The sequence below is a fragment of the Desmodus rotundus genome, chromosome 9 (genome assembly GCF_022682495.2).
Source record: "Desmodus rotundus isolate HL8 chromosome 9, HLdesRot8A.1, whole genome shotgun sequence".
Classification (NCBI taxonomy): Eukaryota; Metazoa; Chordata; class Mammalia; order Chiroptera; family Phyllostomidae; genus Desmodus; species Desmodus rotundus.
Window position 1 is genome coordinate 44,925,950 of NC_071395.1, and position 19,932 is coordinate 44,945,881.

The following is a 19,932-nucleotide window of genomic DNA, read 5'->3' on the forward strand; positions in this document are numbered from 1 at the left end:
ACCAGTGAATGTAAGGGCAGTGGGGGAACTTTGATGGGAAACAGGGCCTTTGCAGGGCCTCAAAGTACCTCAGCTAAAGTATTTCTCCGTTTTTTGTATTTTTATTATAGTTCTACCAGAGGGCCACCAATTCTGCCATATTCCTCCTCTCAGACATTGGAGCTACATTGCCCTGCTCTGAGTGGAGGCTGAGAGTGTTCTGTTTCTGGACTTGAGTGATGGTTAGAGACATGTGTTCTGTTTTTGAAAATTTTTCCAGGTGTCCACTTGTGATCAGCGCAATTTTCTGTATGTGCAATAAAAAGTTAAATTTGTTCAAGTGCAGCAAGAAAAAAAAAAAAAGAAAGAGACAGACTCAGCTCTCAGTTTTGGAGAGGCATGTGTTGGTGTTAAAACTGTAAAAAACAGCCCTGGCTGGTGTGGCTCAGTGGTCGAGTGCCGGAGTGTGAATGAAAGGTTGCCGGTTCGATTCCCAGTCAGGGCACATGCCGGGGTTATTGGCCAGGTCCCCACTGGGGGGGGTGTGAGGGGCAACCACATACTGCTGTTTCTCTCCCTCCCTTCCTATCTCTCTAAAAATACATAGATAAAGTCTTAAAACAAAGAAATGATGATGCCTCAAATCTGGTGGGCGGTTACTCTGGGAAAAGCCAGGGATTGTGATCAGGGAGGGTGTGGGGGAGGGGGGACGTTGCGTTGCCGGCACCCCTGTTGGTGGTCGGAGCGATGAGGGCACAGTGTTCACTTTGAAATGATTTAACTTGCACATGCAATGTCAGTGGTGTCCTGGAGCCAGCCAGCTGCACTGACTTGTAAGGACGGATTTCAACTTTCCAGGAATTTGGGGACATCACAGTGACATCACATTGGGAGCTTCAAATTGACCAGAAACTGACAACTGCTACTTTTTTTCTGGAGAGCCCATTATTAAACATTTCCCAGCACATCACAGCTCCTCTAAGTATATGGTATTAAGTAAGCATTTTTAGTTGTGAAAAAATACACATAACATAAATTTCACCATCTTCACCATTTTTATGTGTCCAGCTCAGTGGCATTCAGCACATTCCCGCTGTGGTGCGGCCGTCGCCACCATCCGTCTCCGGAACTCTTTTCATCTTGCAAAACTCAAACTCTGTCCCCATATAGATATTTTTTAATCCTTAAAATTTCCCTTGGAGAGCATGGACTGTAGAGCCAGATAGCTTTCCACCCCACTCCCATTTACCAGCTGACCTTGGGCACCAAATGGCACCACTCTGTGCCTCAGTTTCCTTGTCTGTACTGTGGGTGTAATCTCAGTCCTAACCTCACAGCCTAGTGGCTCTCGGAAATGGTTTGGGGACCAGCAGCATTAGCATGGCCTGGAAACTTTCCTCAGATGCTCTGCAGGAGGGCCCAGCCCTCTGGGTTTTATCAAGCCCTCCAAAAGATTCTGAGGCTGGCTCATATTTGAGAACCGTTATCCTAGTGGTCAGGAGAATTAAATAGATTACACGAATATAAAATATTTAGAGCAGTGCTTGGTTCTAAGCCCGTACTGTGGAAGGGCTCACTATCATTGTTGTAGCTATTCTATTATAGAGGAGGTCTAGACCCCAGCCCTATGGCGGGGGTAGGATCTGGCAGCACCCTCTCCCCTGGCCTGGTGGGGGTCTAGGTTCCTGGTCTCTGCTGAGTGAGGCCTTCCTTGCATCTCTCTGTTGAAGATGGCAGTGAGCCGAGCCACCCCATCCCTGGCGAAAGGTTATCACTTAGTCTGGGAAACAGGAAAGGTCAGGGTTGGGCAGTGCATGCTCACCTCCCCTCTGCTGGAGGAGATAAAGGAGGTCACTCGGTTCCTCCACAACAGGCGGGGGAACCTGGGTGTATAAATGGGGGGCCAGGAAGCAGCAAAGGCACTGACTGCAGGAAAACTTCCTGGTTGGGCCCACCCTCACGTCCCAGGAGTCCCTGTCCAGCATGGCCAAGCACCCAATGTTGCTGCTGATGGCTGTGTGGATGCTGGCAGCGGGGCTGTGGCTGGAAGCTGAGGCCCAGGGACCATCGGATAAGGAGAAGCTCTGCGGCCGGGAGTTCGTCCGGACAGCCATTTACGTCTGTGGAAACCCCCGATTGAGATGGAGTCGGTCGGCCACCCCGGCCCAGGAAGCAATGGGTGAGGTGGCGGGAGGTAGAGAAGGGGAGAAAGCGGGGATATGGGACATGGGATGGGCCCAAGGAGTCAGAGACAAAGATCAGACCAGGGGCTAGGGATGTAAGTCACTGCCCATAACTTGCAGCTGAGGAGACCTGCCCATTCTTGAAGCTGAGACAGTTGGCAGAGCTGCAAAGCTGGGATGGGGTGGGGGGAGCTGCAAGCCATCTCCACTGGCTGAAAGTCAAAGGAAGAGTACTATCCTTGGGGCACCTCCTATGTGCCCAGCTCTGCGCTGAGCAAGGCTGCTGCTTGCAGGACCCCAGGGGGACACCATTCAGAAGCTGACATTGAAGTGCTTTCCACCCCCTAGGCAAAGGTAGTATGAGGGGTGTGGTGTGTCCAAGGTCGGATTTTGCTATCTATTGGGTGACCCTCCCACCGAGTTGCTTTCCCTCTTTGACCCTCTTTATCTGCAAATGGGAGGCAGAATCCCTGCAACTCACAAGTTTGTTCAGTGGCAAAATTGAGTCAAAATAGATGAGAACACAGTCCGAGGAGGGCAGGAGACTCAGTTTGGGCTCTAGAGTGGGGCATGGAGTCTAGATTCCTGAAGGGCAGGGGTCTGGCAGAAAAATAGACATCGGTGATGATGATGATGATGACAACGACGATGATGATAATGGTGTGAATGTGAACCTAGAAGACATGCTGCCTAGATTCAAATAGCAGCTCTACAATTCAATAGCTGTGTTCTTGGAGAGTTACTCCACCAATCAGGCCTCACTGTTCTTCTCTGGGAAATGAGGTCTAATAACAGCACTCACCGTACAGATTTGTCATTGAGAGGAATAAAGGAGTTTACTCACAAAAGCCCTCAAAACAATGTGTGGCACACAGTTAGTGCTTGATAAATACTTAATGCTATTTTGAGTATCATGTGCCAGACACAATCCTAAGTTTTTTTTTTTTTTTTTAATGGGTATTAATTAACTCATCTACTCTCTGTGAAACCCTAGAAGTTAGGAGTTATTATTTTCCTCACTTTGCAGACCAGGAAACCAAGACTCACAGAAGTAAATTCACTTGCTCTGGATTATATTAAGCTGCATTGGTGCTTAATCAGTCTGGCTCCCAGACATATGTTCTTAACCATGAGGTCCTCCATAAATAAACAGTAAAGGAAAGAAATAACAGGAAAGGAAAGTCAAGCTCAATGAGGTTGAATATTCTAGCTATCAAAGCTGGAAGGTAGGCCTGAGTAGAATCAAAATCTCAAACTGTGACACCATGTCACAAAAACAGAAAGTAGCTGGACCAACCAGGAGCCCTGACTTTGGGTGTGACAGAAACTGAGCCCCAAACATTAACTCTTTTCATCTTTCACAGGGGATGCCTTCCCAGATGCAGACACCGAGCCTGAAGAGGCAGTGGCCTCCACTGAGCGGCTGGCCCTGACCAAGTCCCCTGAGACTTTCTTTGGGGACCCAGCCAGCTGGCAGGGACCCCCAGGGGTTCTGCGGCACAGCCGAGACCTCCTCAGCGACTGCTGCAACAAGGGTTGCAGCAAGAAGGAAATCAGCATGTTCTGCTAGACCAGGGACTGGGCAGCCTGGGCTAGGAGGGGGAATGCTGAGTACCTGCCTCTGGCAAGTCATCGAGGTCAGGCACTGTGGGCTCCAACACAATCCCCCGGAATAACCCAGATCTTCTACTTGGCCAGATGGTCGCTGCAGATCCTGACCCCTGACCTCTCCCCAGCCCATATCATGCCTTTGTCGGGACTATACTGTCCCCTCTCCAACGGTGTCCCTACTCTCCCCAAACTGGCCACTCTGAAGAATCCATTGACAAAACTGGTACTGTCTCCCATCCGAATTGTGGTCACTGTCCCATGGCCATCCTATATGATGCCCTTGACCCAGCCTAGCCTTTGCCCACTCCCTTCCCTCTGCTTTCCAGCCCCTCTCCCTCCAATCCCACCTGCTGGGGTTCTAAGGCTGTGGACCCCAGGGTTGGTGTTGAGACCCCTGAGTTCCCTTCACATACTGGGTTTAGAGGTTGGGTAGGGTGACAGATAGAAGCTTCTCCAACCCTAATAATAAAAGTTCCGAAGGACTCCGCAGTGTGTGTGTGTGTTGTTGGGGGCGCTCAGTTTCAGGAGAGCTAGGCTGAGCCCTCTGCCACCTCCCCCGGACACCCCAGGCCGCCTTCCCACTCCCCCTTTCCCCGGGACTTTCCGTCGCGGGGAAAGGGCGGGCCCGAGCACAAGGTGCGGAGGCGGCTGGGAGGGGTGGTTCGGCTTCCCGTTGCTGCTGGGTCGCTCGATCCGGAGAGAGAGACCAGCGGTGCGTCCACCAGGGCCCAGCAGGGCCGGGCCGGACTGGGGGAGCCTGGGGGGTGCTGGGGAGGCCATGAGGGGGGCCCGGGCCTCCCCCTGCCGGCTGCTGCCTCTGCTGTTGCTGCTGTTCCACCGGACAGTTCCCCATGGTGAGTTCTGGGGCGAGCTCGTGTTAGGCGCTCTGCCGCACGCTCACTCTTAAAGCGCGAATCCTCCAGGGCGAACTCCAAGTTCTCGGAATGAATGACAGGTGTCCGGACGCTACTCTGCTCCTCCTTGGGCAAGGACTGAGTGAAGATAATAGTGGGGAATGGGAGGCAGGGGATGGAAGCCAGAGCCCAGGGGTGGGGGCACTTGGGGTGGTAACAGGATGTGGCTGGCTGAGGGAGGGGAGGAGTTATGCGCAAAGCCTGGGTAGAGGTGCCCAGGCCCCCTTCCTCCTGCTCACTTCTGTAAGGGACCCCATCACCTCCACGATTTTCAATAGTTGGGGGAAGTTCATGTTCTGGGCTGTGCAGGCGGCTGGGGGAATTGATTCCCTTCACTAGGACCCTCCCACCTCCCTTCTAGGCAGCCCCAGGCCCCTGCAGTGCTATAGTGTTGGACCCTTGGGCGACTTGAACTGCTCGTGGGAGTCTCTTGGGGACCTGGGAGCTCCCTCCATGCTGCACCTCCAGAGCCAGAAGTAGTGAGTACAATGGGGTGGCTTGGGGAAACTGAGGCTTTGGCAGGGTGACCACCCATGTTCCCTCCTTGTTTGGTTGAGAGGACCCTGGAGACCTGTCCCCAGTCCTCCCTAACTCTCAAGCCCTTCAACAGTGCCAGATTCCCTCATTTCCTTCCTGCACAACCCTGGACCACTTTCCCTCTCTGAGACTCCACTCCTCTATCACACAGCAATGATAAATGAAACCTGCCCCCCAGGGTTGGTTCTGAGGATCCAATGAGTGAGGCACTTGGTGAAGAGAAAATGTTTTTATTGCTGTGTGGCCTTAGGCAAGTAGCTCAACCACTCTGGAGATGGAGCAGTGAAAGAGACAGACAGAAAGCCTGGCCCTCCTGGGGCCCACAGTCCAAGGGGCAACTACCATTCCTTCATGATGAATCACACCTGGAAACTCCAAATCATTTCAAATTTGAAGGAGTAAAAGGGGCATTGAAAGGTAGGAACCAGAGTTGGGGGCTGTTGTTTTTTTTTTTAATGGTATAAAATACACATATAAAATTTACCATTTTTTTTCTCAACCATTTTTATGTATATGAGTCCATGGCATTAAGGACATTCACATAGCTGTGCAACCATCACCACCATCCACCTCCAAAAGGGGGGCCTAGTTTTAACTGGTCGAGGGTTGGGGAGTCAGAAAAGGATTTTTCCTTTTTTTAATGAGGTAAAGTTCACACAACATAAAATTCACCATGTTAAAGTGAACAATCCTGTGGCTTTGGTGTGTTCACAATGTTGTGCAACCACCATTTCTACCTAGTTCCAAAACATCTTCGTCACCCAAAAGGAAGTTCCATCCCCGTGAGCACTCACTCCCCGACCCCTCCCCAACCCCTGGCCACCACCAGTGTGTTTCCTGTCTCTGTGGATTTGCCTGCTCTGGACATTTCATATCAGTGGAGTCATACACAATTGGTTTTTGTGTCTGGCTCCTTTCTCTGAGCATAATGTGTACGAGGTTCATCCACAGGGTAGCACATAGCAGAACTTCATTCCTCTCTGTGCCTGAGTAGTATTCCATTGTATGGATGGACCTCGTTTTGTTCATCCATCCCTCTGTTGATGGACATTTTGGTTGTTTCCACCTTTTTGGTGATTGCGACTAGTGCTGCAATGAACATGCGTGTATGAGTTGTTGAGTCCCTGTTTTCAGTTCTCTTGGGTATATGCCCAGGAGTGGAATTGCTGGGTTATATGGCAATTCTGTGCTTAACTTTTCGAGGGACTGCCAGACTTTTCCACAGCAGTTGCAACCTTTTACGTTCCCACCAGCAGTGTACGAGTACTCCCGTTTCTCCACATCTTCACCAACATGTGTTTTTGTTGTTGTTTTTATGAAGGACTTGTTTTGAGCCTTTGAAATTCAATCCTTGGGAACTTCCTCAGCTCCTCTCTCTCACCCACATCCGATCCATCAGCAAGCCTTGCTGGCCCCACCTCAAATGTAGTCCAGAATATGGTATTCCCCTCTTCCTCAGCACCCACCCTGGTTCATCTCCCATCATTTCTAGCCTGGATGGTGCAGTCACCTCCTCCTCCCTGGGCTCTGGTTTCCACACTCAACCCCACAGTCGGCCACAGCAGCCAGAGGGCACCTGTGAATATCTGAGTCAGGGTATGTTGCTCCTCTGCTGCTCACAGCCTTTCAGGGCTCCTACCTCAGTCAGGGTAAAAGCCAGTCCTCCCTGAGGTCCACCAGCAGCTGCACAATCTGCTTGTCACCTCCCTGCTCTCACCGTCCCACTCCCACTCACTCTGCTCCAGCCACATGGGCCTCCTCCTCGCTCTTTTTTAAAAAATATGATTTTATTGTATTATTATTACTTTTAATCCTCACTCAAGGATATATTTTTATTGATTTTTTTAGAGAGAGAGAGAGAAACATCGTTTGGTTGCCTCCCATACATGCCCCAACAGGGGATCAAACCCACCACCCAGGTACATGCCCTGACCTAGAATCGAACCCTCAACCTTTTGATGTATGGGACGATGCTCCAACTAACGGAGACACTGGGCCAGGGCTCCTCCTTGCTCTTCCTCAACACACCAGGCTGTTGACCCCAGGGTCTTTGTACTTCCTAAAATGTTCTGCATGACTCTACCCTCATGTCCTTCAGGCCTTTATTCAAATGTCTCCTCATCTGAGAGATCTTTCCTGACTACCCTCCCCAAAATAGCACTGTCACTCCTCACCCCATTATCATACTGCATCCTCTTCACCCTGCTTGGTTGTTCTTTATATCACTCACACCACCATCAGTTACATACTGATGTCTCTCATCTGCCTCCCCCACTGGGAAGCAGAGAACGTGTCCTTGCCTGCTTTGGTCATAGTCCTATTTCAGTTTCTGCAACCGGGCCCACACAGTATATATTTGTCGACTGAATAGTTGCATAGACATAAATGTGCATATACAGTAGGTACTAAATAAATGCAATAACCAATGTTCACATAGCATCTATTGTGCACCCAATGGTTTTGTAAGTGCATTCCATTATCACATTGGTTCCCCTCTTCTATTCACCCTGTCCGCAGGTACTTTTATTGCCCTCTTTGGAGATAAGGAAACTGAGGCACAGAGAAGTTAAGTTGCTTGCTTGAGGTCACACAGCTCTAAAGCAGCAGAGCTGAGATTTGTAGTGGAGCAGTTGTTATTGTGGCTTGGGCCCAGCCACACCTCCCCTCAATTCCCACATCTTTTCTCACAGTCATTCCAACAGAACCTGGACTGTGGCGGTGCCGACCGGGCAGAGCTGGGTGACCATCCCACGGGAACAGTTCACCACATCTGATGAACTCCTTGTCTGGGGGTCCAAGGCAGGCCAGCCTCTCTGGCCCCCAGTCTTCGTGAACCTGGAGACACGAAGTAACAGGCAGGAGGGGGGATGCTACCTGGAGGGGGGTGGTGCTGGAGGCCCCGACTTAATGTACCCTGGCCTCCCCTCCTCAGTGAAGCCAGAAGCCCCCCAATTGGACCCTGACGTGGACTTTTCAGAAGACGACCCCCTGGAGGCCACTATCCAATGGTCCCCACCTGCGTGGCCACCGCATAAGGTCCTGGTCTGCCAGTTCCACTACCGAAGATGCCAACAGATGGCTTGGACCCTGGTGAGTGTCAAAGGGACATTCCCCCCACCCTGTTTGGAGCATCATCCCCAGATGAGCGGCCAAGCCTAGGGTGCATTTCTTACCCGACCTTGGAGTCTGTCTGCATCCACACAAAAGAACTGAACATGTATATTCGTTTTTCAACTAAAAAATTACCCCCTTGCCCTGGCCGGTGTGGCCCAGTTGGTTGGAGCGTCATCCTGTAAACTGAAGGGTTGTGGGTTTGATTCCTGGTCAGGGCACATGCCTGGGTTGCAGGTTCGATCCCCAGTTGAGGCAACCCATTGATATTTCTTTCACATTGATATTTCTCTCTCTCCGTTCATCTCTCTCTCTGACATCAATAAATATATGCAAATTGTTTTTAAAAAATAAAAAATTACGCCCCCCCCAATCTATAAATTTCATGCAGTCTCAATCCAAATTTCACTTAGATTTTTTTTTAATTTTAGAAAATAAAGTTTTTATTCAGTCTCCAAAAAAGGAGAGGGACATGGTGTGGAGAGATACACCAGCATTGAGGGGTGGGGGCTTTGAGCTTTTATGGGATTATAATTGAATTAAAATAGGGGGTGGGGGTTGCTGTTGTATGGCCCTTGGCTGTAGTTTGTAACACGAAGCTGCAGTGTCTTCCAGTGTTATCTTCTGCCTGTGGCTATAGAGAGTGGTTAGTTCTGTTTTTCCAGTAATTTCTAGTCCTGGGGACAAGCTCAGAAGAGGCAAATGGCGATCATGTTTAACAAGGTCATAGGCCTGCTGGGCAAATGGTGCCACAATAGCAAATGGGGCCGGCTTTGTCCTTTCATTCCCCCCTCTGGTTTTAAAATGGATTTATTCTTAATGACTGGCCTGGTTCTGGTCTTGGGGAGTAGGGACGAAGGTCATTCTTTTCTTCGGTACCTACTCAGCGGGCTAGGGCTGCAGAGCTGTCCCTGTCTGTGGGTCTGGGGGTGGGTCATTAAGGGGAAGAGGGTGGAATTGGGCAGCCCGAAGACCAAGAGCTGTGGCTGGAGGCCATTTCCCACTTGGAGTTTTTGAGAAACAATAAACTTTATGTGACATTTTTGTGAATGATTAAAAGTACTCAAATAGCTTATGTTAACCTAAAATAAGAATAACGGCACTTAGCATCATTTTACAGGTGAGGAGCAGGGCCTGGTTCTCATTAAACACTCAAAAAGAATAAAAGTAGCTGACATTTCTGAGACCTGAGGTCTCAGGCTAAGCAATCAGCAGGGATCATCTTGATAAATCCCCCAACCTCCCTACATAACAGACACTTTTAAGATCTCTATTTTATAGATGGGGAAGCCGAACATCAGAGAAGTTAAGCAACTTTCCCAAGCTCACATGAAAGAAGGTGGAAGACAACCCCAGGGTAGTGGGACCCCAGAAGGAGTTGGGGGGCCTGCCATAAGAGCATATCCCAGAAGGTGCATATACCATTTCAGCTCATATCTCAGTGTCCAGACCTTAGTCACATGGTCTCACCTCACTGTAAAGGAGGCTGGGAAATGTAGTCTTTATTCTTCATAGCCATGCTCTCAACTGATACTCAGAGGTTCTATTCCCAGAGGAAGAAGGGGAGAATGAATATTGTGGATAACTAACTCTTTCAATCACAGCTTTTGATGCAGAACACCATAACATAGAGTGGAGTTGTCATTGTGATTATTCATGCAATTCAGAGCAATGCTGAGATGCAGACTTTGGAATCTGACTGCCTTGGTACAAACCTCAGCTCCAGCACTCACCAGTTCTATGACCTAGAGCAAGCCACTTCCTCTCTCTGGACCGCAGTTTTCCTGACCTGTGAAGTGGTGGTAATAATATAATTTACCACCTACTGCCATACCTGGCACAAAGGTCCCACTTATAAAACCAAAAGTCCAATGTCTTGGGAACCCTCTCAGTCCCAGGCAAAGGATAGTTGGCTACCCTGATGACATATAAGATCAAATACTGTCAACTTGCCTCCTGGGCTCATGGCTCTCTCCTGTGTCTCCCTAGCTGGAACCAGAACTGAAGTCCATACCCCTGACCCCTGTTGAGATCCAGGACCTAGAGCTAGCCACTGGCTACGAGGTGTCAGGACGCTGCAGAATGGAGAAAGAGGAGGATCTGTGGGGCAAGTGGAGCCCCATTCTGTCCTTCCAGACGCTGCCCTCTGGTGAGGATCTCCTGGCTTACCCCTATACCTTCGTCCCCTCTCCTGGAGATCTGTCCAGTCATGCCCCTTTCATTTGTGCCCTTGTCAGCTCCGAAAGATGTGTGGGTATCAGGGAACCTCTGTGGGACACAAGGTGGACAGAAATCCCTGCTTCTGTGGAAGGTGAGTTGTGGGGACCCGTTATATTTCTCTGCCACATGACCGGAAAGTCGTAATTACGATGATGTAAAAGAACACAGCATTTACTGTACTGCCCTCTTGAGGTTGCTTCAAGGCTTAAAGGAGGGGAATGCTCAGAAAGGTCCTTGGCACAGGGCTGGGCCCAGAGCATGCCTCCTCCATCTGGGAGCTCTGAGCTGAGACAGGAAGATGGATGCATGCATTCTAGGCAGTGGGGACAGCAAGTACAAAGATTTGGAAAGAAGACTAGATTTAGCTCCACAAAATACAGCACAGTGTGCTAAAGGTTCAGACGCTAGTATCAAAAGGGCATTATAAGTTGATAGACAAGGGTGCCATAGTCCTCGTTGATCCAAATCTGTCGAGTATCTACTGTGTTCCAGGCATTCCTGGGCCCTAGCTCACAGTACATATGGCAAAGAACAAAACAACAGGGCCCATGTCTTCTTTTAAAAAAAATATTTGTATTTATTTATTTTTAGAGAGAAGGGAAGGGAGAGAGAAAAAGAGGGAGAGAAACATCGATGTGAGAGAGAAACATCGATTGGTTGCCTCTTGCATACATACCCCCGACTGGGAACCTGGCCTGCCACCTAGGCGTGTGCCCTGACCAGGAATCCAACTGGTGACCTTTCGGTTTGCAGGTCAGCACTCAACCCACTGAGACATACCAACCAGGGTGGGACTATATCTTTTTGAGCCACACAATCCAATATCATTAATTTTAACCATTACATAATACTAACAGAGCTCTTACTATGTGCCAGGCCCTAACCTACACACTTACTTGTATTAACTAACTTTATAGATGACAAAAATGAGACACAGAGAGGTCACCTTAAACCATACAACTAGTAAGTGGCAGAGCTGAGATCACTGGCTTTCAAACAGAAATTCACAGCCTCAGTGTCTTTGTTCCATAACACTTACTTCATAATAACCCTTTACCATCCTGAAATAAAATACCTAGACACTGTAACCCAGGTATACACATATTTTAAAATATATACAGTAGTACAGTATTCTAATTTTAACATTCAGTAGAAGATAAAGTAGAAATGAGGTTCTGTGTAATGGCAAAAAATTTAGCCCACCAGGATGACATAAGAGTACTAAATCTTTATATACTTAATAACATGACTTTAAAATACATAAAGCAAAAATTAACAGAACTGCAGGAGCAGTGTATGAATTTACAACCTTTGTGGAGATTTTAACATACCACTCTCAGTAATTTCATAACAGACAGATGGAAAATAAGTCAAGATCTAGAATATATAGACTTGTGATTAACAAACAATCTAAGGGACTCACATAAAAAACTGAGAACATGCAGTTTGTCCATATACAAAGGGGGCTTTTACCAAAATCAATCACATGTCATACTCTAGAGCCAATTTCCAGGGAGGTGATGCAAGGCACATTTCAAAATTCTCTGATCAAAGCACAGGTTGTGCTGGGAGTTGATAATAAAAACTGCCTAGCAAGTCCCCATATGTTCTGAATATTTAAAGATTTAGTGACTATTAAAACCAGCCCCCCCCCAAAAAAAAAAGATTTGGTTCTAGGATCAATTACCAGAAAGGTTTTTCATCTACAAGAGTTTCCAGTGGGGATAAGATTCAAAAGTCATAAGGGTCAGGGACAGATTTTTGTTTCACAGTGTGGCATCCCTGATTCTTGCCCATCAAATAGCAGTCATTGAGGCAAAGAAAAATTTGCACAGATTTTCGCAGTTGCCCCTGGAGGGTGCCATCCTCTTTATTTGTATAGCCAACCACTCCTCTATGCAACAGTGGGCCTTCTGAAATCCCTAAGAGCTGCTCAGGACACAGACTAGGGCAAGGTGAGTGAGGCGGAGTTGTACATATGCAGGGTCAGATCCTGTCTTTACTTAAACTCTTGAAATCATAAAAATCTTGGTTTGTTATGGGGGGTTTTGGCATCAATTTTGATTGATTAAAATCTTATTTATCTTCACTACTGTGTTTTTGGTATCCTCCCTCTTAAAGTTTGCACCCAAGATGGGTGCCTCACTCACCTCACCCTGGCTCTGGCACTGTATTCTAATCCCACCTCTGCCACTGAGTTTCTCTGAGACTCCATCTCCTCATCTGTAAAGTGGAGCCAACAAAAGTATTTGGCTTGTCAGGTGACCTCACTGAGACACACAGTAGGTATCTGATAAGTGGGGGATATTTTTAAAAAGATTTTATTTATTTATTTTTAGAGAGGAGAAGGGAGAGAGAAAGAAAGGGAGAGAAACATCAATGTGTGGTTGCCCCTCAGGCCACCCTTTGGTCCACAGGCAGGCGCTCAATCCACTGAGCCACACCATCCAGGGCTGATAAATGGAAGATATTAACCCCTTCTTTCCTTCATCCCTTAGGCCCCAGGGCACTGTGTGCAGGCGAGCTATAGAGTCTGGTTCCAGGTTAAAGGTCAGGAACTGATCCGCTGGGAGACTCCCTGCTGTAGCTCCTCCATCCCAACCCAGGCAGAGTGGGCTGCAATGTCCGCCGTCAATGCCACAAGCTCGGAGCCTCTCACCAACCTTTCTTTGGTCTGCTTGGGTAAGAAGAGGCTGTGAACTTTCTTCACTCAATGCCCTGGAAGTGCTCAGGAGGGGGCCTCCTGAGAGGGCAGCTGAAAGTTCTCTTTCCTGTCCTCCAGATTCAGGCTCTGCCCCCCGTGGTGTGGTGGTCAGTAGCATTGCTGGGAGCACAGAGCTGCTGGTGACTTGGCAACAGGGGTCTGGAGAGCCGCAGGAACATGTGGTGGACTGGGCTCGAGATGGAGAGCCCCTGGAGAACCTCAACTGGGTCCGGCTTCCCCCTGGGAACCTCAGTGCTGTGTTGCGAGGTGAGGCCCCAGTGCACCTGGGCTCCCATCCTAGCTGTTGGAGAGCAGGCTCATGGGTGGGTATGCAGGAAAGAGAGTTATGCTTGAAGTATCATTAATTCATTGACCACCCATCGTGTGCCAGGCTCTGTTCTAGACACTGGTACACAGTGATAGCTATTGACACTTACCATAAGCAGCAAATCATTTGAACTTCCTTATAGGTTTCTGCTACTGTCATGCTTGATTTATCATGTTTGATTTACAGGTGATGAGAAAGGCCCAGGGTGTTTAAACAACTTACCTGAGGGCTCACAGCAAGTAGGTGGTAGGACCAGAATTTATTTATTTATTTATTTTAAATTTTTATTTGTTGATTTTAGAGAGAGGAAAGGTAGGGAGGGAGGGAGAGAGAGAGAGAGAGAGAGAGAGAGAGAGAGAGAGACATCAATTTTTTTTTTTTTTAAATTTTTTTTTATTGTTATGCAATTACAGTTGTATGCCTTTTCTCCCCATCCCTCTACCCCACCCCAGGTGAACCCACCTCCCTCCCCCCTCTCCACCCTCCCCCTTGGTTTTGTCCATGTGTCCTTTATAGTAGTTCCTGTAATACCCTCTTCCCACTATCCCCGCCCCCACCCCCCACCCCCGCCCTGGCTATTGTTAGATTGTTCTTAACTTCAATGGAGAGACATCAATTTTTTGTTTCACTTATTTTAGTACATGCCTTGACCAGGAATTGAACCTGCAATCTTGGCCTATCGGGACGATGCTGTAACCAACCAAGCTACCTGGCCAGGGCTAAAACTAGGATTTAAATGACAGAGTCAGGCTCCTGAAACCAAACCCTGAGCCATCACTCCACTCTCCCTGCCAGCAACATCCCCGCCCTCGTGAGCCAACATTCTCATGGGGCAGGCAGCCAATGAAACAAAAACAAGTACCTATAGGGTAATTGCAGCAAAATAAGTCAGTGTAAGGGGAGGGAGGGAGAGTCATTTTATGTTTTTTTAAGATTTTATTTATTTTTAGAAAGAAGAAGGGAGAGAGAAAAAAAGAGAGAGAAACATCCATGTGTGGTTGCCTCTTGTACGCCCCCAACCGGGGACCCAGCCCACAACCCAGGCATGTGCCCTGACTGGGAATTGAACCAGTAACTCTTTGGTTTAGCAGGCCAGCACTCAATCCACTGAGCCACACCAGCCAGGGCAAGAGTTGCTATTTTAGAAAGAAAGGTTAGGAAAGACCTCTCTGGGAACGTAGCACTTGAGCTAAGGCCTAAAGGAGGTGAAAACGGGAGCAAGAGGGAACTGACAGTGCAAAGGCCCTGAGGCAGGAATGTGTCTGATGTGTTAGAGTCAGTAAGGAGACCAGTATGACAGGACTGGAATGAGTGAGGGGGAGAGTGGGAGGAGGTAAGGACAGAGAGGTAATGGAACAGAGTGTTCAGGGCCTTATGGACCACAGAGAGGATTTTGCCATTTTTGTCTGAGTGAGGTGGGAGCCACAGAGGATTTTGAAGAGAGGAGGGAAGTGGCTTGACTCAGGTGCTCACAGGTACACACTGGCTGCTGTGGGGGAGGAGCAAGCAGACTGTGTTGCGTGGAGGGTGTTGGAAGCTGAGAGAAGGAACTGTGCTTGTCCAAGCAGGAGATGATGCACCAAGTGGGACTTAGGAGGAGAGAAAAGCAGGCAGTTTTGGTTGGGGAGTCTTGGAACAGAATTTGGGGGACCCATTTGATAAGTTTGTATCTGAGAGGCATATCCAAGTGGAGTTGTCTAGGAGACTCAAATGTCAGGTCTTGGTCCTAGCAATGAGTTCCGGGCTGGGGCTTGACATTGGGGAATCCTTCCTTGAGGTTAGAACTTGGGAGAGCGTGAGAAGGTGTTGAGTGAGAAATGTAGGAAGGAGTCCTGAGGCCCATATGTGTATATGGACAAAAGAAGAGGAGACTCAATTCTGGAAAATTCCCAGTTTGGGAAGGCCATGCAGCAGCAGTAGTTTTGAGGAGGGACTGCAGGGACCTCACTTAACTGTGATGGGTGGGACCAGGGCCCCCACCCTAGCTCTGTGTTTGACCATCTCCCAGCCTCCAGCATTTTCTGGCCTGAGGTCTGTTCCTGGTCCCTGAAGCATTTTGCTTGCCTAGGCAAAAGGCTGGAAGTGCATGGAGTTAAGCCGCTTCAGGTGCAGCCCTGACCAATGACAAATAATAGTTGGTGTATAAATATCCCAGCTCCTTTCTGGAACCGAATGGGTCTCAGTCGCGTGCTCTCTGCTGCCTCCCAGAGGTCACTAGCGGGAGTGAGCCTCCGTTGCCCACACTGGGAATTTACTCTCCAACGCACTGTTTATTGGCTGCTTTTCTTTCCCGGTTTCGCTACCCCACTGACCTCCGGGGTGTTTTCTGGAGTTACTTCCTGGATAAATGACTCAAACGCAGATCTGGATCTCAGCGTGTCCGTCTGGAAACCCAAATGAAAGCTCCTTTTACGTAGGAAACCTGTGGGGGAGGAGGAGCCACCTTGAACTGGTCTTTGTTCCTACCTCGCCCCCATCCCAGGGAGTTTCGAAGGAGGGGCTCCCTACCGAATCACAGTGACGGCGGTCTCTCCCGGGGGCTTGTACCCTGCTCCCTCAGTCTGGAGTTTCAGAGAGGAACTAGGTAAGCTATGGGGCTGAAAGATGGAGGGGCCTGGAACCGCGGCAGACCTTGACCCACTGGCTTTCTCCGCAGCACCTTTAGTGGGCCCAGCGCTTTGGCGACTCCAGGATGCGCCCCCAGGGACCCCCACCATAGCGTGGGGAGAGGTCCCAAGGCACCAACTTCGGGGCCTTCTCACCCACTACACCTTGTGTGCACAGAGTGGGACCAGGCCTTCTGTTTGCATGAATGGTGAGCTTTTCTGCCTCCCGTCCCCTGCTCCCAGCCCCCACAAGACCACCTTCAGTCTGCCTCACCCCTTGTCCTCACATGGGCCCATCTGGTTCCCTCTCAGCCCCTGAGAGAATGCATGATGTCATCAGTTCCCTAGTGGACAATAACCATGGTGGCTGTCAGTGTAATGTACTGTCATTTGGCCATTAAAAATGAAGACTCCAATCTATATTTATTGGCATTGAAAGATGCCTGTCAAATTTATTAAGTGAAAAAGATAAAAGGATTCAAAACTATGTGGGATGGTTCCATTTTTGTAAAATAAACCCAGCATTGAGCAAAGCAGAGGCAGAAATAAATTTCCATCAGTGTCAACAGGATTGTAGGATTACATATGATTTTTATTTCTTTTTCATACCTTTGAGTATAGGCTAAATTTTTACTCTGCGCAAAAATTCCTTTTTATTTTTTAAAATATTTTATTTATTTTTAGAGAGAGGGGAAGGGAGAGAGAGAGAGAAGGAGAGAAACATGAATGTGTGGTTGCCTCTTATTGCAACCTAGGCATGTGTCCTGACTGGGAATCGAACTGACAACCCTCTGGTTCATAGGCCAGTGCTCAGTCCACTCAGCCACGGCCACAAACTCCTTTTTATAAAGTATCTTGATTACCCTTTTCTTTCCTAATTACAAAAATTGTCTGTGCTTGTTCCAAAAGTGGGCACATATCATCAAGAATATCAGCATTTTCATCATTTCACTGATATGGACAACAGAGCTTCCAGGTTTTTCTATGTGTATATTGGTTTTTTGAAGATTTCAAACACATACAAAAGTAGGGAGAATATAACAAATCCTCATGTGCCCACCACCATCCAGCTTTAGCAATTACCTACATATTGCCAATCTTGTTTCAATTTACCCCATACCCCTACTTTGTTCCCTACAGTCTTTGGTGTCATTCCATGCCTAAGCATATGAGTACTTCACATTTGTCTCTCATTGATAAAGCCCACTTTTTTAGTATAATTACTTTTCCATGATTGTATCTTACAAATATATATATATATACACACACACACATATATCATTAGGTTAAAAGTTATATCTATTATTACTATTAAAAGAATACCATGTTGAGGATAGAGTTTGGCTCATGAACCTATGACAGTGATGTTTTGCAACTTTTCTTTCTTCACTTGATGACTTAGCTTGGGCATCTTTCTTTGGCAATATATCTTGATCCCTGTTCATGTCTCCTATAATCCTATAATAAATGAAAAAGTTGCTTCCTTTTTTGGCTTAAAAACAAAAAAAAGAGCAATTCAGTAAAAAAAAAAAAAGTAAACAAAAATCGCTCTGGAAGGTCCAAATGTCCACCCTGGGTTTAAGGGGCCTCCCTCCACTGGGTTCCATGCAGGTGAGGGATGTGGTACTCATTTATTCTTGTTTATTAAATCTATATCATTTTTTAGTGGTTTCTATGTGCCAGACTGACCCAGGTCCTGGGAATATGGCCTTTGTGGGGCTTACTTTCTAATGGGGGAAATATAGGCATAAACAAAGTATATAACAATAACCTAAGCAGTGTGTCAGATGGTGATTAGTGGTGGGTAGAGAATCAAGCAGGAAAGGTGGGTTGTGGAGAAGATGAAACTTTGTATGTGATGGGGTGAGGGAAGGTCTCCTTAGGGAGGCAACATTTGTGCAGAGACCTGAAGGCAGGAACTGTGTAGATACATGGGGGAGAGTGTCGCAGACAGAAAGAAAGCGCATGCAAAGGCCCTGAGGTAGGACTTGACTATCTCCCTAACCTTTCTGGGTTTGTCCTTCAGTGAGTGGCAGCACCCAGAAAATCACCCTACCCAACCTTCCCTGGGGTCCCTGTGAGCTGTGGATGACGGCATCCACCATCGCAGGACAGGGCCCTCCTGGTCCCAGCCTCCGGCTTCATCTGCCAGGTAGGGGCTGTGGTGGAAGTGCCATGGTAGGGGGTCCTGCTCCATTTTAAGGGGATATGGAATGATTCTCTGGGCTTCAGTGACTGGGCAACCTTTTGCCTTAGGGGGTAGTTATTGATGATGCATTTTGATTCTGCTAAATAATGCTGTAGGTTATCAGGCAATGTGTTTCTCTGACCATTTCACCCACCTCTGACCTCGAGCTTTCACTGATTACTGCTGTGTTCACAAGCCCCACTCCCACTCCCAAGATTTTCCCCACCGGGGGCACCTACCCATTTTCATAAGTCCTGCTCATTTATCCCTCACCCAAGCCCAGTACATCAATGAGCCTTACCTGCCCCCTCCCCACTCCTGGTGTCTGACTCTTCTTTTGCCACTCTCCCCCAGATAATACCCTGAAGTTGAAAATTCTGCCAGTTGTCGTTCTCCTGTGGGGCTTGTTCCTGACATGCTGTGGCATAAGCCTAGCTACCTCCGGAAGGTGAGGCAGTCAGACATATGGGCTTCTGCACAGTGGGAAGAGCAATTGGGCAGTAACTGAGCTGGGGTGAGGGGACACCCCAGGACTGTGACATTCCTGGCCCCTGCAACCTAGGCATGGGTATCTGGCCACTTGGATTCTCTTCCCTGACTCTTACCTGCCTTCCAGGTGCCTCCACCTGCGGCACAAGGTACTGCCCCGTTGGGTCTGGGAGAAAGTCCCCGATCCTGCCAACAGCAATTCCAGCAAGCCCCATGTAGAGGTGAGCAGAAACACTCACTGGCTTGTTGGGAACCTTTAGGGGGTTGGGGGATGCTGAGATAGTGGGGAGTGGGTAGAAGCATTGAGGGAGAATGGGGGCCATAATCTCAGCTATTTCTCTTCCCAGGAGATACCCCAGGCCCAGCCCCCCAGGGATTCACCCACTTTGGAGGTGGAGGAGATGGAGCCACTGCCAGTTGTAGAGCATCCCCAGGCCTCCTCCCGGCTTGATTCTGGATATGAGAAACACTTTCTACCCACACCTGAGGAGCTGGGCCTTCTGGGACCTCTGCCCACAAGCCCCAGGGTTTGGCTTGAACCAGGCCAGGAGAGGGGTACTCATTTGACAACTGCAGACACTGAGGCTTAGAGACATAGAGCCACTCACCTGAGGATACCCAGCTAGGAAGACCTGAGATTGAAGGACCCCTACAGAAGAGGACCTGGCCCTATAGGAAATATATGGATGGATGAGGGAATAAAGGAACATATACGAAATCCAGAGTGGCAGCCACTTCCCCAAATCTGTCCTGCTGCTGTAACAGAACTGTAGCTGGGTGTACTCCCAGCCTCCCTTGCAGCTAGGTGGGTCCATGCACGTAGTCCTCACCAACGGAATGTGAGCAGAAGTGACTTGTGCTGAAGCTGGGACTGGGTGGGGATCCTCCATATTCTCTTCCCTTTCCCATGAGCTGGAAGAACATTGATATGGCATGAGTTAGCTTCAGCCAGACCCAAGGGGAGGGTAGGGGCAAGAAGTGGAAAGGAACCTGAGTCCCTGAGTGACTGCATGGATCAGAGCCACCCAGAGAAATAAATTTATGTTTTTATAGTTACTGTAG

The 19,932-nt window shown here is 48.5% G+C and overlaps 2 protein-coding genes across 3 annotated transcripts; both read left to right on the plus strand.

The window, feature by feature from the left end:
* Positions 1 to 1,962: 1,962 nt before the first annotated feature.
* On the plus strand, positions 1,963 to 3,732 carry RLN3 (relaxin 3). The gene is made up of 2 exons (XM_045192493.3): positions 1,963 to 2,158; positions 3,527 to 3,732. The coding sequence occupies exons 1-2, from the start codon at positions 1,963 to 1,965 to the stop codon at positions 3,730 to 3,732; spliced, it is 402 nt and encodes a 133-aa protein (XP_045048428.3).
* A 690-nt stretch (positions 3,733 to 4,422) lies between these two features.
* Positions 4,423 to 19,927, plus strand: IL27RA (interleukin 27 receptor subunit alpha). 2 transcript variants are annotated; one of them, XM_045192506.2, is made up of 15 exons: positions 4,607 to 4,627; positions 5,049 to 5,166; positions 5,475 to 5,641; positions 7,915 to 8,072; positions 8,157 to 8,314; positions 10,325 to 10,484; positions 10,573 to 10,646; positions 13,054 to 13,237; positions 13,338 to 13,526; positions 16,070 to 16,171; positions 16,244 to 16,402; positions 18,220 to 18,345; positions 18,736 to 18,829; positions 18,998 to 19,091; positions 19,218 to 19,927. In XM_045192506.2, coding segments are annotated over exons 4-15 (1,584 nt in total). In that variant the 5' UTR covers positions 4,607 to 4,627; positions 5,049 to 5,166; positions 5,475 to 5,641; positions 7,915 to 8,071; the 3' UTR covers positions 19,461 to 19,927. The 2 variants fall into 2 exon arrangements, with proteins under 2 accessions (XP_045048440.2, XP_045048441.2); XM_045192505.2 differs by lacking the exon at positions 5,475 to 5,641 and having other exon boundaries at positions 4,423 to 4,627.
* Positions 19,928 to 19,932: the final 5 nt, after the last annotated feature.

Coding starts and splice junctions, on each gene's coding strand:
- RLN3 (XM_045192493.3), top strand. CDS start 1,963: ATGGCCAAGCACCCAATGTTGCTGCTGATGGCTGTGTGGATGCTGGCA. Junction 2,159..3,526: donor CCCGGCCCAGGAAGCAATGG/GTGAGGTGGCGG, acceptor CATCTTTCACAG/GGGATGCCTTCCCAGATGCA.
- IL27RA (XM_045192505.2), top strand. CDS start 4,552: ATGAGGGGGGCCCGGGCCTCCCCCTGCCGGCTGCTGCCTCTGCTGTTG. Junction 13,238..13,337: donor CCTTTCTTTGGTCTGCTTGG/GTAAGAAGAGGC, acceptor CCTGTCCTCCAG/ATTCAGGCTCTGCCCCCCGT. Junction 16,403..18,219: donor GCCTTCTGTTTGCATGAATG/GTGAGCTTTTCT, acceptor TTTGTCCTTCAG/TGAGTGGCAGCACCCAGAAA.